The sequence below is a fragment of the Parathielavia appendiculata genome, assembly GCF_033297405.1.
Source record: "Parathielavia appendiculata strain CBS 731.68 unplaced genomic scaffold N657scaffold_8, whole genome shotgun sequence".
NCBI classification, from domain to species: Eukaryota; Fungi; Ascomycota; class Sordariomycetes; order Sordariales; family Chaetomiaceae; genus Parathielavia; species Parathielavia appendiculata.
In genome coordinates this window covers 441864-469726 of record NW_026944227.1, presented here as the reverse complement: position 1 = coordinate 469726, position 27863 = coordinate 441864, and the positions used below count along the sequence as shown (strand labels likewise).

The 27863-nt window shown below is 55.9% G+C and overlaps 7 protein-coding genes across 7 annotated transcripts; 5 read left to right on the top strand and 2 right to left on the bottom strand.

Annotated features, from left to right (window-relative positions):
• Positions 1 to 2416: 2416 nt before the first annotated feature.
• Positions 2417 to 3616, top strand: N657DRAFT_574989 (uncharacterized protein; the record flags this gene model as incomplete). The annotated part of the gene is made up of 6 exons (XM_062789072.1): positions 2417 to 2446; positions 2515 to 2550; positions 2633 to 2726; positions 2779 to 2866; positions 2923 to 3016; positions 3071 to 3616. 6 exons carry the CDS (start codon positions 2417 to 2419, stop codon positions 3614 to 3616), a joined length of 888 nt encoding a protein of 295 aa, XP_062646445.1.
• Positions 3617 to 4722: 1106 nt separating this feature from the next.
• N657DRAFT_656796 (uncharacterized protein) lies at positions 4723 to 5691 on the bottom strand (the record flags this gene model as incomplete). Its single annotated transcript, XM_062794740.1, has 3 exons — positions 4723 to 4946; positions 5073 to 5495; positions 5559 to 5691. 3 exons carry the CDS (start codon positions 5689 to 5691, stop codon positions 4723 to 4725), a joined length of 780 nt encoding a protein of 259 aa, XP_062646444.1.
• Positions 5692 to 6587: 896 nt separating this feature from the next.
• Positions 6588 to 7965, top strand: N657DRAFT_598366 (Allantoicase; the record flags this gene model as incomplete). Its single annotated transcript, XM_062790041.1, has 2 exons — positions 6588 to 6678; positions 6764 to 7965. 2 exons carry the CDS (start codon positions 6588 to 6590, stop codon positions 7735 to 7737), a joined length of 1065 nt encoding a protein of 354 aa, XP_062646443.1. The 3' UTR covers positions 7738 to 7965.
• Positions 7966 to 8138: 173 nt separating this feature from the next.
• N657DRAFT_620657 (uncharacterized protein) lies at positions 8139 to 11121 on the top strand (the record flags this gene model as incomplete). Its single annotated transcript, XM_062790598.1, has 4 exons — positions 8139 to 8540; positions 8600 to 8973; positions 9030 to 9425; positions 9487 to 11121. Exons 1-4 carry the CDS (start codon positions 8381 to 8383, stop codon positions 11119 to 11121), a joined length of 2565 nt encoding a protein of 854 aa, XP_062646442.1. The 5' UTR covers positions 8139 to 8380.
• Positions 11122 to 11749: 628 nt separating this feature from the next.
• On the bottom strand, positions 11750 to 12698 carry N657DRAFT_473411 (uncharacterized protein). The gene has a single exon (XM_062787532.1). The coding sequence runs from the start codon at positions 12450 to 12452 to the stop codon at positions 11892 to 11894; it is 561 nt and encodes a 186-aa protein (XP_062646441.1). The 5' UTR covers positions 12453 to 12698; the 3' UTR covers positions 11750 to 11891.
• A 1136-nt stretch (positions 12699 to 13834) lies between these two features.
• Positions 13835 to 17675, top strand: N657DRAFT_620654 (RabGAP/TBC; the record flags this gene model as incomplete). Its single annotated transcript, XM_062790597.1, has 3 exons — positions 13835 to 15543; positions 15621 to 16839; positions 16908 to 17675. The coding sequence occupies exons 1-3, from the start codon at positions 14222 to 14224 to the stop codon at positions 17673 to 17675; spliced, it is 3309 nt and encodes a 1102-aa protein (XP_062646440.1). The 5' UTR covers positions 13835 to 14221.
• Positions 17676 to 25723: 8048 nt separating this feature from the next.
• N657DRAFT_656792 (uncharacterized protein) lies at positions 25724 to 27072 on the top strand (the record flags this gene model as incomplete). The annotated part of the gene is made up of 2 exons (XM_062794739.1): positions 25724 to 26405; positions 26507 to 27072. 2 exons carry the CDS (start codon positions 25724 to 25726, stop codon positions 27070 to 27072), a joined length of 1248 nt encoding a protein of 415 aa, XP_062646439.1.
• Positions 27073 to 27863: the final 791 nt, after the last annotated feature.

Genomic DNA, 27863 nt, shown 5'->3' with positions numbered 1-27863 from the left:
AAACAAACGGTTGCGTGCAACACAACACCAAACCGCCCCGCCTCCGAGGCGGCATCACTGCGAACTCGAGCGGCAAACAGTGGCGTCCCAAGTCTGGGTAGGCGGACTCTTGGATCCCTCTAAGGGGCCCGTAATCTTCTGGTGCTGCTTCATGATCAGAGCGCCTTGACGGCCTTCTCTTTTCCCCTCAATTTCTTCCTCCCGACATGTTTTGCGCAGCGGTGTCCCGACCCGGGGTATGCCGTTTCAAGCATGACTCGCCGGTCCCTTCTCGGACCTGGGCATCACGGAGTCGGCCCCGTCAATGATCAATGGTGGGTTACTACGGGAGGTTTGTCGGCCCGTATTGACTGACTTCGTGCTGGATATATGCCTCTGTCCACATGCCTGTCCGGACACAGCTGAAGATTTCAAACTTTAAGCCTGCAGGGAGCAACGCACCCCTTATGTTTGATACATGCACCGTGCTCGCAAGTAAGGTAGCGCTTTAACTAGTCTCTTATGCAGCCCAGAGTAATTCGGGTGAAAACCTTGCTCTCTCGGCAAGAGCTTTCGAGATCTTTCAGCCGATGTACATCAGCTGGAACAGGACTGAGCACGCAGTTGGCCAGTCTCTCCATGAAGCAATTCACGTGCATGCGTTGATCACATGCGGGTTAGACCTTGGATGATCAATGGTGGACTTAGACTACGAGAAGGGCAATGCGAGGGATAACTGACTTTTGCATCCGTTTATCCTCCTCTAGTAAACGCAAACCAGGCCAGCCAACAGGCCAACAAATGCCTTCAACGTACGAATGTGGCTTGGACAAAGGTCGACGCCATTCAAAATGCACCTTGTTCAGTAGGGATCTTAAATCAGTACTTTCATTGACCATTGGCAAGACCGTCAAAGGCTCGAAGCTACGTTCTCAGCTGACTGGTCGGGGATACGGTTTTGAGCAACAAGGTCGAGAGAGTCTTTCAACGGCTAGAGGGCGAGGTCGGGGGCACCAAGGTCTCCCTTTCGCCGCATACGAGTGCCTGCGCCGTTCCTCTAACAAGCATTCGAAGCGCACGTACATGTCTCTATACGGATATCGTCGAATTAATTAATAGTAAGCTGTTACAGCCGCCGAGCTGCCCTCATCTTTCTCAAACTTTGACATTCCGAGATCAAATGTTCCTTGGAACAAAACGTTCCAGTTGCCGTTCCTGGCCAAGTGAATCGAAACTGGTTGGTTCGAGTCTCGGTGTCATTTCGCGAGAGGCTGGGCTTGGCCCCTGGATGAGCAAGTACCTCATGATCACTGGCCAATCGTTGTCCTCAGATCGTAATGTGGGTCCATTCCTGTGCCACCCAAGCGGGGCTTGCCATGGGGCCGGTTATTAGCAGACCTCCTTTAACATTCTTGATAGTACACTGCGTAACTATGCATTGGTCATGAATCATCGACTTCCCGACTGAACTTCTTACAGCATTGCGCAGTAGTTACTGCAAACCGCAGCAGTCCTTTGAACTTGGCCCTTTAAGAGATCTTATCTCTTGGAGTATTGCCGTTAGGGTGTCTGCTTTTGAGAAAGGCCTTCTAGTGTACCTTCAAATTAAATAGGTACGTAGGGCGCTTCAAGGACAATAGCTACACGCCTACCGTTGCCCTGGACTATAGCGCCTTCCTCCTATTGCTATTAGCCTTTGCGAGGTTATCCGCGGCGCCTGGCTTGAGAGCGCATTGCATGGGCACTCTGTGAGTGACTCTCTGCGTCAATCCTCGCTCTGAAGAACATGTCTGCCCTTGCAATTTACTGTGGTATAGGGGATGTATACGCGACAGGGAGGTCTCTGAATAGCCGGGCCCAGTTCCTGCCTCAAAGTGGCTCGAGGCGTGGCAGTTGCCCAGTCTGCGACAGGGCAGCGAGTTTTATTATATTCGAGTGAGCTCAGACCAAACCCCAGGCCCGGCCTGCGCTCCATTCTCGCAGCTGTCACCACAGCAATTCATCCCGCAACAGCGCGGCCGAACGCCCGAATCACGACCCAGCCCCATCAATCGCTCCTTACGAAGCCGCATCGCACTGGTGCGCACAGTTACTCGGACGCTTGGAGAGAATTGTATGAAACAGAAGAGGTGGGATTCTCACTTGCGAAAGAGGTTAGGCGACCTGGGGGTGACGTCGTCGAGGTTGGAACGAGTCTGCAATTATCCACCGCCAACCATCGCCATCTCCCTGTCGACGTTCTGCTTGCATCGGACGGTTGCCGATGTATTGGGAGGGACGGAAAACAGCGAGACGATAATACTTTACCGACTCTTCACGAAGGTCGACGTTGCATTCAATTGATACTTGACGGACACACACCCGCGCGTCGCATTCGGTCGCATCTCGTCGCTCGAACTCATCATTGACCTGCCACGGCCGAGCTCCACATTACACAATGGGTTCAACAAAGTTTGGCAACTTCGATGTGAGCGACACAATCTGTGATGCGCAGGTTTTGCACGTGGCTGATTGCTAACCAATGTCGCCGGCTAGGAATTTTGTCGAGACACAACGCTTCCGGTCTGCAATGTGAGTATCACCGAAATGGAAATCCCCGCCACTCACTCCGGAGGCTGCACACGTTTCGGGCTGCTCACACATGTCTCTACAGCTTCTATCACCCACAGATAACCAGCGAGGGCCATGGCAGGGCTGCGAATTGAGGGGGGTTCCCCTCTCCGGTGACAGGCACCTGGGCAATTTAGGTGCGTCATGCTCCAATGACCTCATCTGATGCGCCGGCTAACCTCCTCTCAGGATCTATAATACTATGCGGCATTGCAGTCGTCGTCACCATCCTTCTGTTGCTTCGCTCAGAGAGGAAACGGGCTGCTGTCGGGCGGAGGTAAGTGAGCTCGGGTTGTGTACCGTGACTCCGCCGGCCGACTGACCATCTTGCAGAGAAATGCAAGCATTTCTCCTCGGGTACCTCCTCGTCTCAATATGCGAAATCTTCTCAGTAGGAGACTTCCCGTTGGATTCCAAAGTGCGATTGGTAAGTAGGCAATCAATTATCGAGGCAGTGGCCAGGTCTAATAACCTCACACAGGCATTCAGCGCCATCCACATTGGGGCCATTGCGGCTACCACCTGGATTCTTTTCCTGAATGGCATTGTCGGCTACCAGCTAATGGACGACGGCACGCCTTTATCCCTCGGCCTCCTCTTCGGCTCTGCGCTGCTCTTCCTCATCGGCGTCGGCTACATCGCCCTCGACACCGGCTTCTCCTTCACCGGGTACTGGAACTCGAGCTACGACCTTCCTAACAGGAGCATCGCGCTCTACGTGCTGTACCTGCTGATTCCGCTCTTGTGGATCGTGCTCTTCTTCGTGCTTGAGACGGTGCTCGTCCTGCGGGTGCTCGGCGAGACAAGACCCATGATGTACCTTGTGGGAGCTGCGGTTGCCTTCGCCGCGGGACAGGTCTTTGACTTTGTCGTCAGCCCCTACATCTGCAACGGCACCTCGGGCGCCATCGACGGCGCCCTCTTCGAGACGCTTTTCACCCTAGTGTCGGTGGTGCTCGTCTGGATCTTCTGGTCCAGCATCACCGAGGACGACTGGCCGATGGATACGTCGACCCCCTACCCTTAGAAACAGCCATCATGGAGATGATACCCGCGTCGGGTTTGACGCACTACACGGGCAAGCAAGGAGCATCGGAGTTCAGCGGTTGGATGTTTTCACGACACTCCTTTTTTATGATACCTTTTGGCGGCGGTCAGAAGTTGCTTCTCCTTTTGCTCGGTGGAATGTCGGGGTCCAAGCGAGTCGAATGCGAAATACCACCAACAATCAAAAGAACAGCGGAGCGAAAAGATAAGAAGGGAGAGGGAGATGGATTCCGAAATATTACGACTAATACAATGTGCGAGCGGGCACACCTGCATTCGACGATCGGAATGGAGGGTTTTGGGCGGTGGCTGATTGCGTTGTGGGGGGCCGAGGAGTAACATAAACTCGAGGTGGCTGGGTGCAAGGACGAAGTAATGAGCTGAGGAAGACGAAATGAGAGGGACGTGTGCAATCATTGTGTGTGTTTTGGCCTGTGACAGCATGTATCATGGAGGCTAGAATATATTTGGCGTCTGTATACCCTGAGAGTTTTAATGGAGAGTCAAAGCTTATAGTTGCCCTGGGGCCTCTTTGGAGATTGCTCCTGGTCAGTGTGCCCAGGCAGGCAAGCGTATTATGTCCTCATGTTTATCTCGCAGTTACGGCGCTCACTTCCCCGTCCGAGCATTCAGCTCCCAAGCGCCTCCGTACCGTACTCTTTCGGAAGCCCTGTCCCTCGCCCTCCATTGTGCCCGTCCCTGTTGCTGTCGGCCCAAGCCAATGGTGTTGCCACCGCCAAACTCGAGCACGACTGCGTCTCCGTCGTCGTGATGAGGATGTTGTCGGTCTTGTCGATGTCGCCCCAGGATTGGTATACAGCCATTGTCGGCCACTTGTGGCTATTTAGGAGTGAACCCAACTCTCGAACACCTTCAGGCCGACCTCAGATGACGAATAACAGGCTGCTTGGATGCCCAAGCAACATCCGGATAACCCAATGCCAGATGTCATTTGGGTATTAGGACAAAAAGCCAATCATAGCATCACATCCAAAGACATGCGCAAGGATCAGAACTCGTAAGTTTATCTCCCATGCCGCGCACATGCCCCGTCTTCTCCCACACACCCCCTTTCTACCGCACTTCTCACCTGGCCCCGGGCTCCCCCGCGATGGGCAAGTGCACAGAACCGGTGTTGATGCCCAGCTTGCGCAAGTGAATTCGCGGGAAGACGCCGGCGACGATGAGCGCCTCGGCCGCCAGCACCGCGAACAGGTTAATCTTTAGCACGCCTTTGCTGTAGTCCGTCTCAGCCGCCAGGGCGACGGTCGCCAGGAGCGTCAGAAGACCCGTATAGCCTACCAATCGGTCTGCGGGAGCACCGACGAGACACGGGAGATGTCAGCTAAAATTTGCCTTTCACTTCTCCATGTGTGGCTTTTTTTTAAAGGGGGTGGGGGGGGGGGGGGAGACGGGTGGTGGGTGACATGACATACGGTACTTCCACATGGCCTTAGCGTTGTCGACGCCGCCCCAAATGCGCGGCGTCAGCAAGATGGTGAAGCCAAAAAGGTACTGCACGCCCAGCAGCGCGGCGGTGATAACGCCCAGGTAGGCGTGCGCGCTGTGGAAGTGGGGGAAGCTGTTCTGGTATTTGTTGGTCTCAATGATGGCCACCCCCGCGGCGAACAGCGAGAAGGACAGTGCGTGCAGCATGGCGTGCACGCGCTGGCCCATGACCTTGGCCTCGGGCGTCTTGGTCGGCTGCAGGACGAGGATAGCCTGCAGGACGGTGAACACGCCGAGCGAATTAAGCAGCGGGTGCGGCGAAACCAGCGGCAGTGTTGTGTGGGCAAAGACGGCCGTCCAGACGATGGTTAGGAGGAGCACCGCGCCGATCTGCGCCAGCCAGGCGGTTCCTTGGGGCAGGAAACTGTCAGCGTCTGGGAGTCGGGAAGGAGTAGGAATTGATGGAGACGTACCGAGAAGGAGATTCATAAATATTGGGGCGTCGGGTTTTTGTAACGCATCGCCGGGTCTTCCCAGGAGAGGAGCGCTTTCGGTGGGAGCAGGACCTTCGTCCTGGGCCAAGGGAGGAGCATCTGAGGGCGACATTTTTGATGGCCAGATGAGTAGTAGTTAGGTTTCTGGATTCCGATGAACGCTAATTTGTGCGCAGTGGTTGATCGCACGGTTATTGAAATATGAGATTACAGCGGCAGAGACTTGTACGCCTGATGTTTTGAAGTTCAACATCAGATGTAGGATGCCCTTGTCATGGGTTGCGGGGAAGCTTGCGTCTTATGGTGCGAGATCTTTGAGGCGGGGGTGATGCTACACGGCCAGCTCGCCGGGAGCCTGCACGAAAAATGAGGAACTATATGGTGTCACAAGCCAAGCCACGCTCCGGAAGGGTCAGAGATCATCACGATGGTCGACGGCTGAAGAAAGCAGCATCTTGTCTGTGGTGTGCTCGTCGTTGACGGCTGCAGCGGGTTGACTGTGACGGCTGGCTTGGCGGCCTTGGCTCGGCGATGACGGCATTGTGGTTAGCTTCCCAAACTCAAGCCAATCAGATCACCACAAATTTGAGCCCGATCTGGCCAACTGCAAGGGCGCACTTCCCTCCATCCACAGTCGGCACGTAGAGCTTTTGCCCTCCCTCGCCTCCCTGCATTTTCAGTGATGACCAAAGCGGGAAGCCAAGTGGAAACCTCGTCGCCTTACGTATTGGCAAGTCTGATAAGCGGTGCTAACAGAAGTCGAGATGGATCCATCGTGTTGTCTCCGCTTCTGGGTGGAACCGGAGCCGGCCGACGTCGACCGGCGCGGATCGGAGGATGGATGAGTGGAACGTTCCAGCGCAATGCTCAGACCAGAGATAAGACAATTCTCTTCGCTTTTGGCGAGACTGTCTCAAAGTAACATCATATTCTGTATAGCTTCATCATTGGCATCAGCGATCCTTTCTAGATCTTTGCTCCCGTCCGGCCAATTGCATCATCATCATGATGGAGGATATTGAGTATCAACTCGATGCCGTCAAGGCCACCAGGATTTCGGCCGAGGACATCGATAAGACGTTCCGCTCCGGCTGCATTGGTTTGTTTGTTCATCTCTTGTCCCTCGTCTGAGCCACCAGACCCGTCTCAGAGCCGGTTTATCTGATGCCGTACGGTATGCATAGACCTCGTCTCGGCCGCCCTCGGCAGCGAGGTGCTCGGCTTCTCGGACCAGTGGTTTGCCGAAGCCTCCAACCTCCTCAACCCGGCCGCCCCTATCCGGCAGCCGGGCAAGATGGTCTACACGGGCGCTTGGTACGATGGCTGGGAGACCAGGAGGCACAACCCGGAACCGTTTGACTGGGTGGTGATCCGGCTAGGTGTAGCCTCTGGGACGGTCGAGGGAGTCGAGGTAGACACGGCCTTCTTCTCGGGCAACCACGCGCCGGCCATCTCAGTCGAGGGCTGCTTCAGCCAGAACGACGACGAGGTCCTCTCCTGGAAGGGAAGTCGCGGCGGCTGGGAGACCATTCTCGGCATCCAGGAGTGCGGCCCGAGCCAGCGATTCGGGTGGAAGCTCGATAATCCCACCAAGAAGCAGTACACCCATGTTCGGCTGAACATGTATCCTGACGGAGGCATCGCCCGGTTCCGGCTCTTTGGGCATGCCGTGCCTGTCTTTCCGGTGAACAAGGATGCCGTATTCGACCTCGCTGCCGCGCAAAACGGCGGAGTGGCTGTGTCCTGCAGCGACCAGCATTTTGGGACTAAGGACAACCTGATCCTTCCCGGCCGGGGCAAGGACATGGGCGACGGGTGGGAGACGGCTCGGTCTCGCACGAAGGGGCACTTTGACTGGGCCATCATCAGGTTGGGGGCGCCAGGATATATTCAGAACCTTGTCGTGGACACAGCACATTTCCGGGGCAATTATCCGCAGCTGGTGAAACTGGAGGCCATCGAGTGGAAGGGGGACTCAGAACCGGGACCAGATGCCGAAGGATGGGTCGAGGTGGCAGGACCCATCAAATGCGGCCCTGATATGGAACACCTGGTCGAGAGCTTGGTCAAGGACCGGGTCTTCACCCATGTGAAGCTCATCATGGTACCGGACGGAGGTGTCAAGAGGTTGCGTGTGTTTTCGAAGCGGGCTCTTTAACGTAGGCCAAAATGAAGCTGGAGTGAGCGCAGCGGGGTGGTTGCAAGGGTACGGGACAGAAAAGCACCAAAAAGAGGATGGGAAGAGCAGATCAGCAGGATTATAGAATCAAAATACTTGAAGCGCTGAAAGCTAAGGCTAGGTAGGGCTGGGCCTGTTTTGATTACATTCACTCGGCCTAATCTGCGTGATCTGTCAGGGTATGGATTTTGACAGTTTTGGGACAACTTGAACAACCTAGGCCGACTACACGTGTATGGTAGACCGATTGTAACCATGACTGCCTTCGCTCACTATCGATAACTTAGACTCTCCGCGCACGGGCCAGTATTGTGGGGTGTCTCGGCCCTGGAACAGGACGATCAAGCCAGCTTCGGTCATGCCTAACATGGCTTGGTGGGGGATATCGAGCAGACCGCATCGCTCATCATCCCTTTAAATTTTGGGGCACTTGAGCCTTGTTCTCTGTCTCCCCTACTACCCAAGAAAATTTGAAGAAGCGAGATTCAACGGCTTGCGAACATCTTATACCTGAGTTTATGAATGCGCACCAGGATCTGCCAGTCTGACCGCCAATGAATCCCATGAGTTGATGAACCGCTGAGGACCGGCTGTCGCATGCCACTCTACGTCGCCCTGAGCCATGGATCTCGGGGATTCTCAGGGCGGCTTCGATGCCGGCTTTGAAGGAATGCCGCAGAAGAAAAGGGTGCTGCCCGACGATCTCCCCCGTTCTCTCGACGACAGGCGACATGTCCCGACCGAGCTGGTGCCCGAGACGGAGATGTACGACGGATGGCAGGGTTAGTCCTCACGTCATCCCACACGTCCATGTGCTCCTGGCTAAGAATGGCTCGCCCAGGACAATCTCAGTTCTTGACTTCGCCCATGCTCGCAAAGCCACTGGCGTTTAGCGACCTGGCTCTCGACGACAACTACGGCGATGACCTGACCAAGGGTGGCCCCGACAGCGAAACGCGCCTGATGGAAATGCTTGCCGCCCAGGCCGCCCACGCGGCCAGCGCTGCCTTTGACGACGAGGACACAATCGCCGCCGACGAGCAGAGATCCGAGGACGAGAAGAAGGACATACTGCAGAGGACGTTCATCATGGCCGCGAGCAATGGCAACCTCGAGTCGGTTGCCAAGATCCTCAAGGGCAGAGCCAGGGAGTACGTCGACGTCAATGCGCCCGACGACGAGGGCACCCCGGCGCTCATCTATGCAAGCTGTTTTGTGAGTCGGTTGGAGTGGTCGCTGGGTCCCCCATCCTCCGCTAATGTCGAGCTCAGGGCCATGACTCGGTCGTTCAAGCGCTCATCGACGCCGGTGCCGACGTCAACAAACAGGACCGCAATCAGTGGAGTGCTCTGATGTGGGCCATGACGAACCGGCACAAGGGCATCGCGAAACTATTACTAGATAACGGCGCTTCTACCGAAACTAAGACGTCAACAGGGAGGACAGCCTTCGATTTTGTAGCCCCTGACAGTGACATGTCGTTCTACCTTAGCGGCTACGGTATCGGAAATGCTGGGACGGCCGACGACTTCTACAACCCTGGGTTCAGCCAGGACAAGTTCGAAGAGGAACTCGCTGAGAACGAGATGCGGCGGCGCATGATGATGGAGAGTGCGCGCGACCTCGAAGTCGACCTTGGCAACGTGGGTATGGACGATCAGCCCGAGGTATGCCATTGAGCCATCAAATGCACCAGTTTTGCGATGCATCCCAAGCTGACCTCGCTAGTCCCCGGAAGAGCTTGAGGAAGAACAGCAAGAGTTCGATTGGTCGAGATGCCTTCACGACCAGATGTTCGTATTCCAGGAGAACGAACTGGAGAGGATACTGGACATGGTCATCACAAACATGACGCCGCAGCGGTCACCGTCTCAGAAACCCGTCCCTGCCAACATGGTTTTTCTCGGCGCCAGATACGCCCACTACCATTCCAGCCCCGAGCTGCTGGCGAAACTGCTCATCACTGCCATGGACAAGATCAACACCGTGGTCGAAAAGCACCAGTGGGACATGACCATCCTCGCGTTTTGGATGTCCAATGCAACCCTTCTATTACACTATCTCAAGAAAGACGCTGGCCTCGTCGAGGCTACTACCGAGTTCCAAGCGCAGCTCGCTGAGTTGATAAACGAGATCTTTATACTCATAGTCAGGGACGCCGAACGGCGTTTGGACAAGGTCCTGGACGTGGCCATGCTTGACCACGAGACAATACCAGGCTTCGAAGACATCACATTCCAAAACGAGTGGAAGATCTTCAAGCGGAAGAAGGAGGTCAAGGAAGAGCCACTGGAGAAACGGCTACGGCCGCCATCACCCAAGCAACGGGCGAAGCCCTCACCACGCAACGTCACATCCCTCCTCTCCTCCACGCTCTTCGTCCTCGACCTCTACGACGTCCACTCCGTCATCACGGCGCAGATCATCTCTCAACTCATTTACTGGCTCGGCGCCGAGCTCTTCAACCGCATCATGTCGAACCGCAAATACCTCGCCCGCACCAAGGCCATGCAGATCCGCATGAACATTTCGACGCTCGAAGACTGGGCGCGCCAAAACAACCGCCAGCCGGAGCATTACGAAAAGGGCGAGATGAAGTCGTCGGGCGAGACCACCGTCGAGGCCGCCCGGCGCCACCTGGCTCCCGTCATCCAGCTGCTGCAATGGCTGCAGTGCTCCTCATCGCTCGGTGCAGACGACCTCGAGGCCCTCGTCGGCACCCTCCAGCAGCTCAGAGCCCTCAGCCCGCAGCAGCTGATCCACGCCGCGACACATTATCGCCCGGAGGTTGGGGAGAAGGGGCTGCCCAAGAGCGCCATGAAATACCTGGTTGCGATTCAGAAGGAGGCCGCGCTGCGGAGGGAAAGGAACCGTGCTGCTGCAGCTGCCGCGGCCGCTACTTCTTCTTCGTCGCCGCCTGCTACGCCGGGGAAACAGACGACCACAAGCGGTGGCGGCGGCGGCGGCAGGTCCAACGGCCACGGCGGTGGTGGTGGTGACACGCCGACGGCGGCGAAACAACAACAACCGCCCGCCGCCATGGCCGGGGAGGAACAACAACAACAAGACGACGACGACGACGACGACGAGGCGCCGGCGAATCTGTTGATGGACCCGGCGCTGATGCTGCCGTTTACGCTGCCGAGCGTCACGGACATGCTGGTCAGCTACGGCGCTGGGTTTGGAGGGGTCAATAGGGAGCGCGAGAGGAAGTATATTCCGACCATACCGGCCGAGTTCTTGGAGAGGATTGAGGCGGCAGGGGGTGGTGGTGGTAGTGGGGTTGGGGGTACCGGGGCCCGAGGTGGGGTGGGGAGGAGGTTGTTTGCGGAGGGAAACTGGGAGGATGAAGAGGCGGTTTAGTTGTTTCTCTCTTTTGGTTAAATTTTACTCCGAGTAACCGCTGCTATTCTTGTGGTTTGACTTTGCTGTGATTGGTTCTGGGTGGGTGTGTCTCCCTGTCTGTATGTGTATGTATGTGTGTCTCTGTGTCTCTGTGTGTGTATGTGAGTGTGTGTGCGTGTGTGTGCGTGTGCGTGCGTGTGTGCGTGCGTGTGTGCGTGTGTGCGTGCGTGTGTGTGCCCGCGAGTGGTGGATGAAGCTTGTGTGTCCTACATTTGCCTACCTGCCTAATTTTACTTGCTGACTTTGGCTTGAGAAGTGTTGGAGATTGGTTGAAGGATAGTTGGGGGGACAATTGGAAGACGAGATGTGGCACGCCGTGACGACGATATGGCTGGCCTTTCTGCTTTCTGGGTTGGTGATGCACATGGAAGGCGACTGGCACAGAACGGAACTTTGCGTACCGTCGGAGCGGGGAGAGGTGAAACGATGGAGAGAATAAAGCATGTGGGTGAGACAAAGATGTGGGATGGCCTGGAGGGCTGGTTGTCGACCTAAGTCACTGGGTATCGATGGAACGCCGGGAAAGTTGGGTACCAAGAAGGGCTATGGTCGTTTGAATAGAAACGTTGCTTTTCAGGTGCTCCCGCTTCGCTTTCCCACTGTCGGTTACCTTTCGCTTTGTGACTGCTGTCCTGTGATACAGTGCCACATCATGGATACCTCGACGACGTTGCCGGCATAAGCGAAATGAAGGGTGCTGTCTGTCGGGTCTTTATTTGTGACGATGGCTACCGGGCTAGAATTAGGTACGGACGTACTTCGAACCAGGCCATGTGATGATTGCGCCCTGTGAAACCCCTGCGTTTGTTGGCTTTCGGGCCGCTGCCGCTCCCCCACCTCTGCCGATGTCGTGGCCGATGGTTTGGTTTGCTTTTTTCTATGTATGGCTTCGCTGGCTCGTGGCTAATTACATGCAAGCTGCAAGGGACAACAACCGGGTTGGGCCTTGATGGGCTGCTGGCGGCGGTGTGGTTGGCTGGAGTGACGGCCAGGTACGCCGAGCTGTCGGATGCCAACAGGGGAGATGGTCGGGTATGTGGAACACACGTGGTTGACGGCATATGGATTTCAGACTGGTGGATTCCAAGCCTTGATGGGGAATTTTGTTTCGAACAGCCTGGATTTGGGATTGGATGAGCTATGAGGTGTTTCTGTGAGTGGTGAGTTGAGTACGGGATCTTGAAATTGGACTTGACAGCTGGCTGGAACGGGTTGGTTGGAATCAGCAGCTTCGTGAGGTGCCTGGCTCGTTTGAGTCTGATAGGGTGACCAGACCAGCAATACGTCATTGCGCCATGCTATCATGGCATGCGAATTTGTTTGTGCTAAAGTGCTGCGTGAGAGTTGACTTGCCCCTGGGAGGCTTGTGAGGCGCGTGTTGACGTGCAGCGGGCTGTCGTGCCTCGTTGGTCGCAGAAACCCAATTCAAGTTAAGTCGACAACAGGATCGGGCAGAGCGTTTTGGAACAAGGCTTTCTTCTCCCCGGGAGCACGAGAGCTGAGGGTCTGATGAGTTATTATTTCCTCACAGGGCATATCTCACGTTCAATTTCCCTGGCCATATATGTGTCATTCTGCCACACAATGGAATCATACGCCCGACCAAGCCGGATGTGGTAGGACGGAGACGGAAGCAAAGCACATGCTTCCAATAGCGGTACTGGTTGACTCTCTGTTCCGTGGGCATGGGGAGCGGATGAGTTGGCTAAATTGCTGCCACGTCCAAACGGTCCAATCAAGCAGTCGAATTGCCCAAGTCGGACCCGTGCTTCCGTTGGAGGGAGTCATGTACAGGTTAGCTCGCTTATCGACTGGGCTATCGTCTCTATCTCTGCCTGTCGTCGCAACTCTACTTTTTCTTTTGCGTCGGGTCTGTGCTCTGTGAGTGTGGTGTAAACAGAGGAAAAGAAGTGGAAGAGGGAAAGCCCCACTCGGCAGCGTGGGAAGTCAAAGCGGGGGCACCTGGCGGGGTCAGATTCGAATCCGCTTCCAGAACTCTATTCGTACTTCGTCCGGAGTACAACGGGAGGCTCGGATGATAAAAGGTCAGAAAAGAAATTACAAGGGAGAGTGAGGCAGGCCTTCCATTGTTGATAAGATGTACCACTGTAAAACAAAGAAACACAACAGAAGGGTCAGAGACCGGCTCTGTTCTCCAGGTCATAGGTTCTTCAAGAGACGAGAACAATTAATGTAGAGAGGTGCCACAGTGTACTTTGCAAGTGTTTGGTCATCGCTCAGGCTCTTGACAGACCCACAAAATTCTGCCGATCCCGCTCAAGAATCGACAGTCCGCTTCAAGCTTCTCCGACATGCTCCTTTTCAGCGTGATCTACAGTCCTTGAGTCTCTGATGCAGGGTTGATGGACACCGCTGCAGGACATCGGTATCCCGCCAGTCAAGTCAGCTGTGATGAGTGTCCAGCAGAGACTTCTACCGACAAATTGGGCACATGAAAGTGTTCGGACACTTGACCCCCGTGAATTCACAGCCGGTGCAGCCTGAGTGGTTCCTTGGTGTTTCTGCCCAGCAAACGCTGACGGCAGTGTGGCAGTCTTTGTGTGGTCAGCGTGTGCACACGTTCACTGAGCTCACCGCATCATGAAGTGGCCAATTGCCCGCAACTGGTAAAATTGGAAGCAGCCGAGGGAGACAATTAAAGACCTCCTCCATCCTGCCGCTCACATCTCTAAATCTGGCAAATCTCTGTTGTACGCCCAAGTTTGTGCAATCTCTGCACGACCAACCGATCCCCTCCTCTGCAGTTCTGGAGTTCTCGGCTCCGCAGTTGCAAGCAAACAATCCGTGACCCCCCGCACTGAGGTGTTTAGTTGGGCCTGGATTTGCTGTGCATAGCCGGGCACTGACACACAGGCCTTGCTTGAGCGTCAGAACGAGTTTCTCTTTACCTTCTTGCAGCCAATTGTCGTTTTTCTGCGCTTTTGAAATCAAAATTGTATCAATCCTTTCCTGGGCTCATAGAGGTCTCAAAGACACTGCAAAGGAGCTGTGCTGCGCTGGCCGCGCCGAGTCGAGAAGAAATTGCAACGACACGGCAATGGCACCTCAGAAATTCGGCAGTGTGCGCCACAAGGCGAGGCCAACAGCAACACGTCTTGCCCCTTTCCGAGACGACACCGGCCTGGTTGCACTGCGGTACGAACAGACCAAGCAGGCTGAGCCCCCAATCCCTCTACCTCCGCCACGCAACCCACGTCGCATAAACCGCTCTCCGTCGACCCTCGCATCCTCAACATCCCCAACCTCTCCCGTCACCATCAGCCCTCCGCCGATCCCTCCGCCGCACGAAGAGCATCCGTTGTTCCGCACCCAGAGACCGCCCAGGCCTTCGCAGGCCGAGGAGCGGAAGAGGGATTCCGGCGCCCCTACCTCGTCATCCGTAACACTCCGGGAAGAGCACGGTGAAGAGGCCATCCATCAGAAGCTCATGAACGACGTTGCCGACACACCATCGGTGTACTCCAATGACGACGACATTCCTGAGAGAATCGATGCACCACAGACCACGAGCCATCAGGTCGCACCGCCTCTGCTGACTGTGTCAATCCCGCCGCGCACTTACAATACAGAGACCGCTACCAGTTCTTCGACCCTGCAATCGCCGGCATCATCATCACCCGCACGACGCGTTTCGCTCACCAGGAAACTTAGCATTAGCTTCGGCATCGGAGCTGACGGATCGAAACGGTTGCGGAAGAAGATGCTTGGCGCTGACAGGGCTGCATCACACGAGGCGCCTCCCGACATGGAGCCGGTGCGGGGCTCGCCTAGGTCGCCTAAAATGCCCAAGGGCCCCCCACAGCTGACAGGGCCTGGGTGCTCTAGCGCCGACAAGGGACAGGCCCAGAGCCCAGAGCCCCTTTCCTCTGCAACAACAGCCAGATCCTTTGCGCCCATCACGACCCACATCCCCGAGGACAGTCTATGGGACGACTTGGGCGCCGTATCCTTCTCCACGAGGGGTAGCATAATGTTTGGCGGGAAGAACAACACGTTCAAATCGCTGATTATGTCCGTCCCAGACGATGCCCACGCGACCGCATCCTCTTCTGCATCACCACCCGAACACCCATTGATGACAACCCCCACCGACAATGCCGCAGCCACCGTGCCAGACGCTTTCGAGGCGGACGAGGCGGACGCGACAGCTGGGAAGCCCCGTGTGGCGCCGCTGGCCGACGCACAGCCTGTCCCCAGCATTCGCGTCTCGTCGATGGATGTAGAGAGGGAATCACAAAAGGTGAGATCGCTCTATGAATCCGGCGACGACCTGAATTGGGAAGATGGGGGGCGCGTCTCGTTCGTCGAACGTCTCGAGCCCACAGCCGAGGTCCCATCCGAAGAGGAAGAGAACGTCGTGTACGGTTTTCCTTGCGCTCTGGGCGGTCATGTACTCGGGCGTTGATGCTAACTGCGATTGTTCCTTTTGATGATAGTTCGTCTCGTCCCTCCGATCGTCCTTCAGCATCAAGTCCGGCGCCACAAAGCGATCACCCCAATCCGACTCCCGCTACCATTACGCCACGTTCGGCCAATTCCTTGTCTCCGCGACGAGATAGCCAGGTCAGAAGGGATTTCGAGCTGGCTGGTGGTATTGAGGACTGGGCCGACCTTGAGGGCGCCGAGGTCGACCGATATGGCTTCATCGTGCCGAAACGCCCGGTGTCAAGAGCAGAGACCACGGACCGTAAATCGTCCCAACTCCCGTCCAGGAGGAGGAATGTCTTGACCAAGCGCCCGTCCACGTCCTACTCGGCATCCCTCCCAGGTGGCTTTATCCGCCCTCCCAGTCGAAAGGTCTCTGCACGGTCACTCAACACATACACCTCGGAGCTGTCGACCGTGTCAAGGCGATCAACCCGGTCATCCATTCGCTCTGCCACAAACCGCCTGCCGCAGAACCGGGACCGAAGATGGATGGACGAGGCCGGCGAGATGCTGTCCCTCCAAGCCGGCCTCACCGGCATCACAGATGAAGATAAGATGGGCAAAACGGCAGAGGCACAAAAGCGCAAGGAAGCAGAGCGCTCTGAGAAGTGGCGCAAAATGGCCGTCGCGATCAAGAGTAGCGACAACACTGGCCAAGGCAGCGCCTCCCATCCCATGACGCAGACCCCACAAGGCGAAGGCATGTCGTACGAGTTCGACACCACCTCTCCCAAGCTCATTGACCGCACCTGGAAAGGCATCCCCGACTGCTGGCGCTCCGCGGCGTGGTACTCGTTCCTCGCCACCTCGGCCAAGTCGCACAACTCCCCCGAGACCGAAGACTACCTCATCGCCGAGTTCCACCGCCTGCAGGCCGTCTCTTCGCCAGACGACGTCCAGATCGACCTGGACGTGCCGCGCACCGTCAACGGCCACATCATGTTCCGCCGCCGCTACCGCGGAGGGCAGCGGCTGCTGTTTCGCGTTCTGCACGCCATCTCCCTGTACTTCCCCGGCACGGGGTACGTCCAGGGCATGGCGAGCCTGGCGGCGACGCTGCTCTGCTACTTTGACGAGGAGAGGGCGTTTGTGATGATGGTGCGGCTGTGGAGGTATCGAGGGCTCGAGAGGCTGTACCAGCCCGGGTTTGCGGGGCTGATGGCCGCTCTGGGGGATTTCGAGAGGAGATGGTTGGTTGGCGCGGGGAGGGATGTTGCTGGTAAACTCGTATGTCGCCGCTAAAGGAAGGATTGACAGCCGTTTACTCAGGCGTGCTGACGTGGTATGACAATTAGAACGAGCTCTCGATCGACGCCACCGCGTACGGCACGCGCTGGTATCTCACCCTCTTCAACCTGTCGATCCCCTTCCCCGCGCAGCTGCGCGTGTGGGACGTGTTCATGCTGTTGGGCGACTGTCCGCCCGAACTGTCCTCTTCCTCGTCGCCGCCGCACTCAACAACGCCAACAAACTCAACCATCGCCCCCATTACTACTCTTCTAACAATCCCCAGCACACCAGCCTCAACAACAACAACAACAAACACCCACGCTCAAAAACAAGGAGAAGTAACTCAAGAGCAAGAAAAGCCGCCCAAGGGCCTCGATATCCTGCACGCCACGTCGGCGGCGCTGATCCACGCGCTGCGGGACGTGCTGCTGGACTCGGACTTTGAGAACGCCATGAAGGCGCTGACGGCGTGGATTCCTGTCAAGGACGAGGATTTGCTGATGAAGGTTGCGCGGGCCGAGTGGAGGCGGCATCGATCGGGGAGGTGGGGCATCAGCGGCAGCGGCAGCGCGGGAGGAGGAAAGTTGTGGGATTGGGACTGGGACTGGGAGAGAGGGGGGAAAGGGAAGGATGGGGTTGTTAAGGGGAAGGAGAACGATGGGGACATAGTGAAGGAGAAGGAGAAGGGGAAAGATAAAGGAGCGCAGGGGAAGGGGAAGGAAAAGGGCAAGGTGAATGAGAGGAGTGGAGGTGGGGTGGGGAGGTTGTGGGAGAGAGGGAGGGTTGGTAGGGAGAAGGATAAGGAAAAAGTGAAAGAGACGGGCAGGGCGTAGATCTTGGGGAGTTGTGGATGGTTGGGTTTCGATTGACGGTCGACTGGTTAAAGGGTGAGAGAAACGGTTGGGTGGATCAACGGGGGCGGTGGTGATGGCTCCGACCGGCGACGTTCTCTACCATCTCTTTGCTTTGTCTCGAGGTGTGGTTGGGTTTTCTTTGCAAGTCTGTTTTTGTTTTGTTTTCTCCAGCACAGAACTTGATACCCTTTTTCTCAATTTAATTTTGATAGATGCACAGTTTCCGTGCCTGGGCAAGACCTGCCATCAGCACACTCTCGGAACAAAATTGATAATGTGTGCGATACTATCGATGTGTTTTTTGTCTTGGTAGACGCCCTGCAACCGGCGGCTGACGTTTGTCGTGTTTAGACATCTGCTTAGCTGGCTATGAGATGCTCCTGTTGGAAACAAGACCCATCGGGTTGCTTCATTCTTACGTCCAGCATTGAGTTGACCGTCTCGACTCTTCCCTGACATGCAGCCCTTGTTCACAGCCCACTCCCTTCTCTCTTTGCCTGTGAGATGAGCTATTGCATCTTCGCATGGCATCTTTCCAAAAGGAAGAGCCTAAGCTGTCACATGAATGGTGCTCCTACTCCATATCCAGTAACTTTCCTCATTGGAAGAATCGAACCGCTACCAACATGAAAGGGGAAAATGGAAAAAGTCGGCGCTGGCTATGCAGGCCGGTTTGCAGCCCATGGGCACGGGGCTGATCAAGTTGGCTCAGTTCTGCCACAGCACCACAATTTTAAGCAGTTAATGGTTATCTTGTAGGCCGCCAGACCTTGCGTTACTGTACCACTTCCGGACAGTACTGGTGCTGTTCGACAAGTATCTGTGTGAGGAGGGGGTCGTCATCGGTTACCTTTCCTCTTCATTTTCTCTTCAATGCCTCAAAACAGACAACAGGATTACAACGTGATATGCAGTCAGTGGCGTGGTTTCTGAGCCCCCACCCGGCACTGATGAATCGAAAAGGAGCTGTTAAGTTGTTGATCGCAAAAATAGGGCAACTGACCTTCCCTTGAGCGCTGGCCTGTGGGCTTGTACGGTATGCGTCCTGCAAGCCGCCGTATTGCTCTTGTTCGTGTAGGCAGGTCTCAGACAGATATCAGTACGTGACCGCGTGGCTGGCTGTGTGTGAGATGACGACGGCGTTGTTGAGTCCCCGAGACACCACACCATGCGAGAGCTCCGAGACAAGCGAGGTATCTATCTATCTCCTTGGTCGTGGACCTGGTGGAGACTGAAAGTGGTCGACGATCGATTATCCGGCGTTGCAGTATCCTATGGATGCCTTTTCCATCTTCAAGTCGCGGCCGGTTCCAAACTTGGCCCCCTTCAGAGTATGGCATCGGGAAAAGACATCCCGGCACATGAATGATGGCTCACAACTGCTCACCATGTTGTTCACCCCCTGGGACATATCCTAGACGTTCAGGAGTGTCAGCCTCCGGCAGCCAGGGAGCAAGCAGTCGCCCCTGAGCCACTTGTCTCATAGCATTCTCTCACGGGTTGTGTGACGCGGGCGGAAGTCCGATGAGCAATGTGGCCTCCCGTTTCTCAAACCTTCTCGAAGCTCGGTATGTAGACGCGAACGCGGGAACCGCAGCTGCTCAAACCCAGTCGCGGAAGCCAGTTGCTTCTTCTTGTCATGCTGGGACCCGGCCGAAAGGGGGGATTTCAGGAATGTTCCAATGCCGGTAACCGTCCCTCGGCAGACGCCATATACCTAGTCCAATGTGCAAGGAAGCCGATGCCAAGGTGCACTTTTGTCGGTGAGATGTTGCGCTCTCGTCGCCGGACCCGTCTCATGAGCCTCGTTGGTGCTTACGTACCGCATGTACGGGTGCTCCGTTCCTGGTCCCGGTTCAGATGTGGGCTTTGCCGGTTCCGAAAACTGGCTGCGATGATAGAAGTATAGAATGGCGTAGTTTGTGCATCGGACCGGATATGCAGAGGTTCTCGTTCCATACCAAGACTGGAGGCCAGCTTGAATCCAGGAATCATCCTGGACTGCCTTCTGGTCCCTGTTGAGGTCCTGCATTCATCACTCGGACGTGCCGTTGATCGAACTGTGCCCAATGACACGTCACGAGCGGCCGCGCGACGGGTGATATGGTTTCCACCGAGTGCTGTTCGGAGACACGTCACGCGCTTTGATACCCGGATGAACCAGTTGGGGAGACCTCGTACAATACCAGGGGGGTGGTGGCATTCATCGGCCGGCGCGCTTCCATGGCTTAAAACCCCCATATAGTCCGGCATCTGTAGGCGTCACTCTCTACCAACGGTGAAATGAAGTTGCCCTTTGTCGGCGGATGGGAGAAGAATAACAGGGACCCCGTTGTGTCTCCGGACTTGCTGATTCCGGGACGGAGGATACTACCTATGCGAAGACGCGGAAGCAGTTTTCAGCATCAGCCGCCTTATTGCCAAGTTCAGCCCTGAAAGAGTTGCAATCAACGTGACATCCGCTCGGACCAGCCTTAAAAAGTACCTTCTCATCAGTCGCAAAAATTACTGAGTAGAGGAGTGGTCTTGTTTCAGGTTGTCGGTCGACCAAGGGACCCAGGTCCAGCGTAATAAACAGGGGTCCTTGACTGCCACGCGTACACTACGCACTTCTGCGCCGGAACGATCCAAATGGAACAGATTCCTGTAAGAGACTCTCGATGGATCGGGACACGACACGCCGGTAAAGCCACATTTCCATATAACAGCCATATGCTGCCGTCCTTGAACGAACCTATTTGTTCGGGTTCGATCCAAGATGGGCATCGCAAGGGCAGCAACCACGGCAGGTTTGCTAGTGCCTAATCCGTTGCTGTCAACTTAAAAGGTTTAGTACCTCGTTCCGTTGCTTCCAGGGGCTCAATTAGCCACAGACATGAATGCGATGGATAAACCAAGGCGGGGAGTTCGAGTCAGTAAGCTTGAATCACATTGCATAGGGTGAAGGCGACATAGACAAAAGGGACGCCTCGGGAGGCAGCCCCATGAACGAGTGGCGCTTCCGTTGACGTGATAATCATCAGTGAGGCCTCTGGAGCTGCCGCATGTGCGGGATGACAGCAATATTGCTCCTTGTGGTGGCTTGTAGAACGATCCAGGTTCTCTCAGTCTCACTAACCGATGGGTGTGAGTGATGTGAGGCCAAGATGATGCCCGACATCGAGAAAGTGAGGAGTCTATGGGGTGACAGGCTCCTACAAGGTTGATCTCTGTCAGCAGAAACTCCTCGGGCACAAGAAACTGATCAGAAGCTACAAAGGGGTGGGTGTTGCATCAAACATCTGATCAAGCCGTAGCTCTTGATGAGTGGCCGTTGAACAGGCATGGAGCTGAGAGTTTGCCTGAGTCGATGTGCCAAACTCGCAACAGGAACAGGAACTGGATTTTGGTTTTGTTTTAAAATAAAGTGCCCAGGGTGCTACTGGGCCAAGCAAACTGTTTTCTCTATTCCAGCGACGTGTGCTTGAAGATTCGCATATCAGACATGGCCTAGCTAGTTGGACTGCAGGGTTGGGAGTGCACGCTGCTCGCAGTGCCACAGTCGGGCGTCTTGGATGGAGCACTCTCCTGAATGATCCAGCATGCGCCGTTGAATATGTTGTTTCTGAGAGGGCGGTTAAGCATAACCGTCTGCAAGCGTCCTGGGTCCTTAGGGGCTTACTCCAGGCCGGACGGGCGAGGGCCTGCATTCTGCAGCTCTTGAGGGGCGGACTCCTGACAAGCGGCCGTGCATGCAGGCAGCTGAGACTCTCTCAATCCCCTCAGCGCTTTTTGAAGCCGGCGAAAAGCACTGGATGAAACCTGTAGAACGCACATCAATCATCCGTTGGTGTGCCAGCATACCTGGTCATGGACCATCCTACACACTCAGGTTCCGGATCGCGAATTGTTGGAAACATCGTTCAGAAATGAAGCGGATACTTCGAGTTGTCAAGAACGAAACGGAGTGACTCTGGTTGATCGTTCGCTGAATTGCTGCAACATTCATGCGCCTATGAGTCTGCGCACCTGCAGCTCGGCTGGAACTTCTCGTGCATCGGCTGCCGCGATGGTCCCCCGGAAGGTGGTTTCTCCTTTCGGCAAACTTGAAACTTGCTGTCGCGTTAGCGCCTCAAGTCAGTACGGTGCCGCACGAAGGATGCGAATAAAGCAGCCCAGTACAGTGTTCCACACAGCTCGATGTTTAGATAGCCGTTAACTACCGTGTTCGCTTCCATGTTCAGCGGCCGGCAAGCGATTGTTGGAAGTCCTTCACTGTGTAGGGCTGCAGTCGTAAACGCTCTCGCGCGTGGGCGATGGCGCATAATATCCTTTGGAACCACGGCCCAGGAATGCTCCATGGGAGATGAACTAAGGTTCAGCGCAGATCGTGTGTTCTGGTGACACTGCGGCAGGTCCCGACGACGTAGGTTTAGTTTCGAAGAGCTAATGGTGTTTGGTATTTTTTTGGATGGATAAAACGGAACTTCTTTGGTAGCTGGGCCAGCTGGTAACGATGCGGCAAAGTTAAACCCGACCTCTAAATGAGCGATCATACAGCGCTGAGGTGAAGGAGTCTCGCGCCGGCCTTGGAGATACTACTTTACCATGGATCATTTGTCATTCCTGTTCGCTCTTCCGACTCTTGAGACTCCCTCAGATGATTAGAGAGCGGCGATGCAACGTAGTAAGACAATGGGGTTCTTTGGCGGTTATTGATGTGCAATACCTTGCGCTTGCAGTGGAAGAAATAGACTTGGCGCGAATCGTGAAGCAGGTCGTGTTCATGAGGCCTCGAAGCTTGGACGGTTTTCAATGGCATGCCCGCGTACCAGTGCCACACTGCCCACCATGCCACGAGGCCAAGGTGGCTGGGCGTTCTAACCGAAATCGGCTCAGCCCTACTGGAGGACAGGCCTAGTAGGCTGATAAGTTACAGTACGGAGTAATCCGTACATGGCAGACACAACTCTTCTGGTTGATGATTTCATGTTACCTAAGCGAGCTCAGGTATTGGTTCTTCAGCAGATATACTTTTTGTATGTAGGGCTTGCTCCTTGTATCCTGATTTACTTTACTTTGGATTTGTTTGTCTCTTTTATTTTTTCTGTCATTTTCCATCCACCAAATGCTTTTCTTGCTGTCAGGAATGCACCTGCTCTGCCCCTGTCACCGAGTGCACGGTCTTGCCTGAAAATAAACTCGGGGCAGGTGTGTTTCCTCCATCCGCAGAATTCCAACTTTGGTTCACCGCACCTCAACGAGCTCGAGTTCGTCCCAGATTTTCGTGTCTTAAGTTGCGTTGTTATAGCCAAGTGCCGGCGTCTCCTGCCAGGCACATACTACAATGCACAGTACGTATCATCGTTCTTGATCTCCTCCTCCGGGTCCTGCCAGTCGCCGCTACCGTGGTTGCATGGTGAGATCTGGTGCTTGCTTTTCAGTTTTCATCTCGGCCTCCTCCGGTCACCGATCTGCAACTGTCATCCGCAACCCGCGGCAAGAACCGTGAATTGGCCAGAAGACATCTCTCGCAGTTATCCGCCGATGTTGTACACGGTACAGCTGTTGCACGAGCCTGTTGCAATGCGGCTACAAGCGCGGGATCGACTGTTTCCCCACCCGCCTCGGCTGCTCGAGGAGTTGAGGATTGCTCGCATCACGATGCGAGCCCAGGCTGTCGACCTGTCCAACGCATAACACATGCTGTCCGAGCGCCCCAAGAGGCCCTAGCCCAGCGCTTGATGGGATGATCACGGCGACGTTCGAAGCCATAAATAGAGCGCGCTGTTGGAGCAAGCACAAGGTGCTCGACGCCCAGAAGCCTGGGCATTTCCCCGTCTTAGCCATCCGGTCACATGTGAGCAGAGCAGTGCTCGCATCAGGAGGGCTCGATTCATCAAGGATGTAGCGCCTCATTCCTTGCTGCTTTTCAATGGGTTGCACCCAACTGCCCGCCCGCAGAGCGCGGTTGACACCCTCCCGAACGTACACCCCTCCCCTCCCCCCCCCCGCCCCGCGGCAGCTGCACCTGAACCCAAACGGCTTTGCTTGATTGTCTGGTGTGCATCTCTCCGGCCGAATATCAAATGTCCTGTGGCGTTGGGGCTTCCGGTCTTGGCCGTCCGACATGTATACCACATCGGCCACCATCTTGCATCTGAATCCGGCTCTTCCTCTGGACAATTCGCCGCAGCCTATCCCAATCAGACCAACTTGGCCCAGGTATTTGACACACACGCTCATGTCCACAAGCACACCATTGTCCTGCTTCCCAGTGACGAGGGAGGCGCGGAATAAGCACCGCCCAGCTTCGAGCAGACGCCAACTGACTCGCTAATTTCACTCCTCTGTTCGAAGCCCTGATTTGCCCATCGCCTCATCGCTCTGTGTGGCCGGTGTGCGATCTGCTCTACTTCTCTCGGAGCACACCCTTGGCGCCAACCCGGATCCACTTCAGTGTTGGAACAAAACGGCCAAGCGGACCGTCCAAGGCCCGGAACCTGGGTACTAAAAACAGACAAAACTCGACTTCTGCACCTCTCCCATCTGAGTAACAGCGCCAGCCCAGCCAGCCAGCCAGCTTTCCTTGTCATACTGATTTCCATTGGTGTGAACAACACAATTCCTTCAGTCTAAGGTAGGATGGACAAGACAGGACAGGGACCAAACAAGTCTACATCCTGCGTTCCCTCGCTGGTATTCCTCGCCAGGTTCCCGGTATCATCTTGGTGACTCTGCATCTCGAGGCCTTCCTGGCCACGCTCCTCCGGCCAAGCTTGGTCTTTGAGGTCCTACGAAGCCTCCTGGTACCCTGTCTACCCTACTCGCTCAGTTTCCGTCTCAAGTCTTTCGGGACACTTTTGCTGCTCAAACCCCCCAGACCCTTGTGCTAATCTGTTCTGATACGCGCTGCTTCCAAATGAAATCGCTCACAGGTACTTCCGGGACGGCCTTTTGCTCCACATTGTTTCCGCTCTCGCTTGCTTGCCTAAACGGTACGGAGTAAACCATCAAACTGATTTACAAATTGCTGGCCCTTCCTCTTAGGCCCCTGGTCGTCAACCAATTTGCTCTGACTTCGGCTCCTGACTGCATGTTCGTGCGCTGGGAGAAGCCACGGATTACATTCCCGTCCGCAACAGGCTTGGTTTCCCACGATCCTGTATACACAGGACGAAAGCCGGCGAGATCAGGACGGGGCAGGGAGGCCACAAGCCAGGGTCCCCCTCGTCTCTCCCGCTTGACACTAACTCCGCCTCGACCTGAGCGTAGCTTAGTGTACTGCACCCAAAGCAGTTCTTGGTCCTTGGTGTTCTTGGACAGTCTGCTCAACCCACCAGCCGCCCCCGCCTTTTTCCTACCTAAGCAGGTACTTATATTTCACTGCAGCAACGCCAATGGCCAAATCTGGGTGGGCTCTGTCATAGTACTTCGACGTTTCATCACCACACGCCCCGCCTGCTACCCGTCTTTGCTACATCACTACCTAGGCTGGCCGCCACATCCAGCTTGCCCATTCAAAGGTATAGGTTATTTCCACTTCTTCCAAACCCTGCCGCATCCCCCCATTTCTCCTTTCCTATATTCGTATCCCAAACCCCTTCATCAACTCTGGGGCATCCCCCTACTTTACCTCCCCTTTCCCTGCACTTTTGTTCCCCCATCTTTCCCGTTCATTGTATAAATGGAAGATGCTTACCATTAACAAGCCAGTGCAGTACGGCTACCGGCCCGTCCATGACCTACCAACCCCGCCGAGCACGTCCCGTCCTTCTCCTCCCTTAGTATATCTGGATCCTGGTCAGAAGCCGCCGTTCGCCACTTCCGGGGGCAGCAACCTGTCCGATCAGCCCATGTCGGCATCTCACCGAGGTCTGCCTCCGCCGGCGGCTCTGCCTCCCGTTCAACCTGCCCCGGGATCTGGACCCTCGCAGCAGCCACCACCGAGCCTGTCAGCAGGCCAACCTGTTCCGCCGCCACCGCCCTCGCAAACCAGTCAGCCATTGGGTCAACTGCCGGCGGCTCCATCTTGGCACGAGGAATCCATGAGAGCCTGGCTTGCTGCCAAGGCAGAGGAAGACAAAAGGAGGCAAGAGGAAGAGAGGACGCGGCAGGAAAGTTACCGTCTCGAACAGAGGAGGATGGAGTGCGAGATTTTGAGGACTTCCCTGCAAGGGGGGATACCGCCACCGCTGGTGCCGGTTGTCTTCGCAGGCATGGGCGGCGGAGCGCTGTCGCCGGCAGCCTTGGACTGGGCCCAGCAATTCATGGTGTCGCAATCCTCTCCACACCATCCGCCTGCATTGATGCCGCCTGGAATGGTCTCTTCAGAGCACCAGAGGCGGGATTCGCAGGCTCAGGCGTATGGACAGTACTCGATAACCGGCGGCGGTGTCCCATCCACCCCAGGCTCCGCGCAAGGGCCGCCAAGCGCGTACATGTCGGGCTATCCAGGCTCGCCGACAAGGCCGAGAGGGCAGACCATGCCGGGAACGATGGCGGGACGATCAGTTGTCGGAAGTGGATCAAATCTGCCAAACCTGAACACCAACGTCCCGGGGGGCCCGGGGACCGCTTCAGGGGCTGCCCACCAATCCGGGCTGGCGCAGTCGCAACAACAACATGAGGCACAGGCGTCACCCTCCATATACTTCCACCACTGGCAGCCTCCGACGACGCAGGCAGGAGGGCGGGGCGGTGCCGAGCAGCCCGCCAGCACGCCCTCAGGTTCGTCCAAACGCAAATCGCGCTCATGAGGCTCTGGGGCCCGGGCTAACTGGGTCGTGTTCACGCAGTAGGGGAATCGCCGCGGAAGCGAAAGGCGCCAGGACCCCAGCAGCCAGCGCCACCGCCAACCGCGACACACCGGCATCGCTCGCCGCCTTTTCTACACAGCTCGGGGCTGTCCAACCCACCGCCGGGTCGGAGGCGAGGACACTCGCGGCAGCGGAGTGATTTGGGGTCATACCGGCCCGGCGGTGGTCGTGTGCGAGGAGAAAGCCTAGGACCCGGGCGGGAGATGTCGCCGATGCACGCCTCAGGGGCAAGCTCTGTGCGGGACGGCGGCGATGCGCCATCCTCGACTCTGCATCAAGGACATGCCCCCCAGTTTGCGCCTCCGCCTCCGCAGGCCGCATCCGGGCGGACCGGGCCGCACTCGGTCTCATCGCTCCTGTCAGACAATCCGCCGTCTCCGCAATCGACGGCGATGAACTACACGTCGGGGATGGCGCCAGAACCACGGCAGCACCATCACCATCAGCAGCAGCAGCAACCCGCGCCGCAGTTTGGCGAGAGCGAGCGAAGACACTCGCCTCGGTCGCCAGAGGAGCAGCTCCACGGTGGGATTGGAGTTCAGGGATCGTCAGCCACGCGACCGGGAGATAACCACTGAACCTTATTAATTTCAACCATGTTTCAGCCTCGTCAATCGAGCCAAACTCATTGCGGCTTGGGCACGATTTTCCCGTCCTTTCCCTTTCCGGTAACTTCCAGCCGGGGACTTTGCTTAACACACCGTTGCAAAGGCAAGGGTAGGGGGTCAGGGGGCTAGGGAGAAGGATTCCTGGAACAGGAAGTAAATGGGCCATGTCTTCCGGCAACGCGGACTCGATCAGCTACTTTGGATGCTACCCAACCTGACTGGGAAGGACGACATCCTTTCAGCAGATCACACCGCGCAAGAATTCGCTCGGTTCTTTGAGACGTTGGGACCTGGCTATTTCCCAATTCGTTAACTGTCCCCCGCTGTCGACGAGCAGAAGGCCGTTTTGGACACGCTAGCGGTGTCTTTCTTTCCCGTTCGTTATGCCGTCTTGACTCGTTATCTTTCAATATTTCCGCATATTTGTCGCTGTATATTTTGGCATGTATTACAATAGTCTGTTAGTCCTGTATTACTATCGTGGTGTTTTCTGATGTTATATTTTTTTGCCTGTTGGCGGGACGGCAGAGAGGTGGGGCGGGCAGCCTATATAGGGTGGATGAGACAAACAACATTCATCAGGGGAAAACAAAATCAGAAGATGGGTTCTAAGAGAGCAAAACAGCTGGCGTTGTCTTGGGGGTGAGCATTGTTTCTTTTTTTTTTCTCTTTTTTTTTTTTTTGCTTCCCTCTTTTTGCTGGCCTGTTGGTGAACAATGCGATGGACTGGCGCCATCGCCCACACAGTAAGGTTATGTACT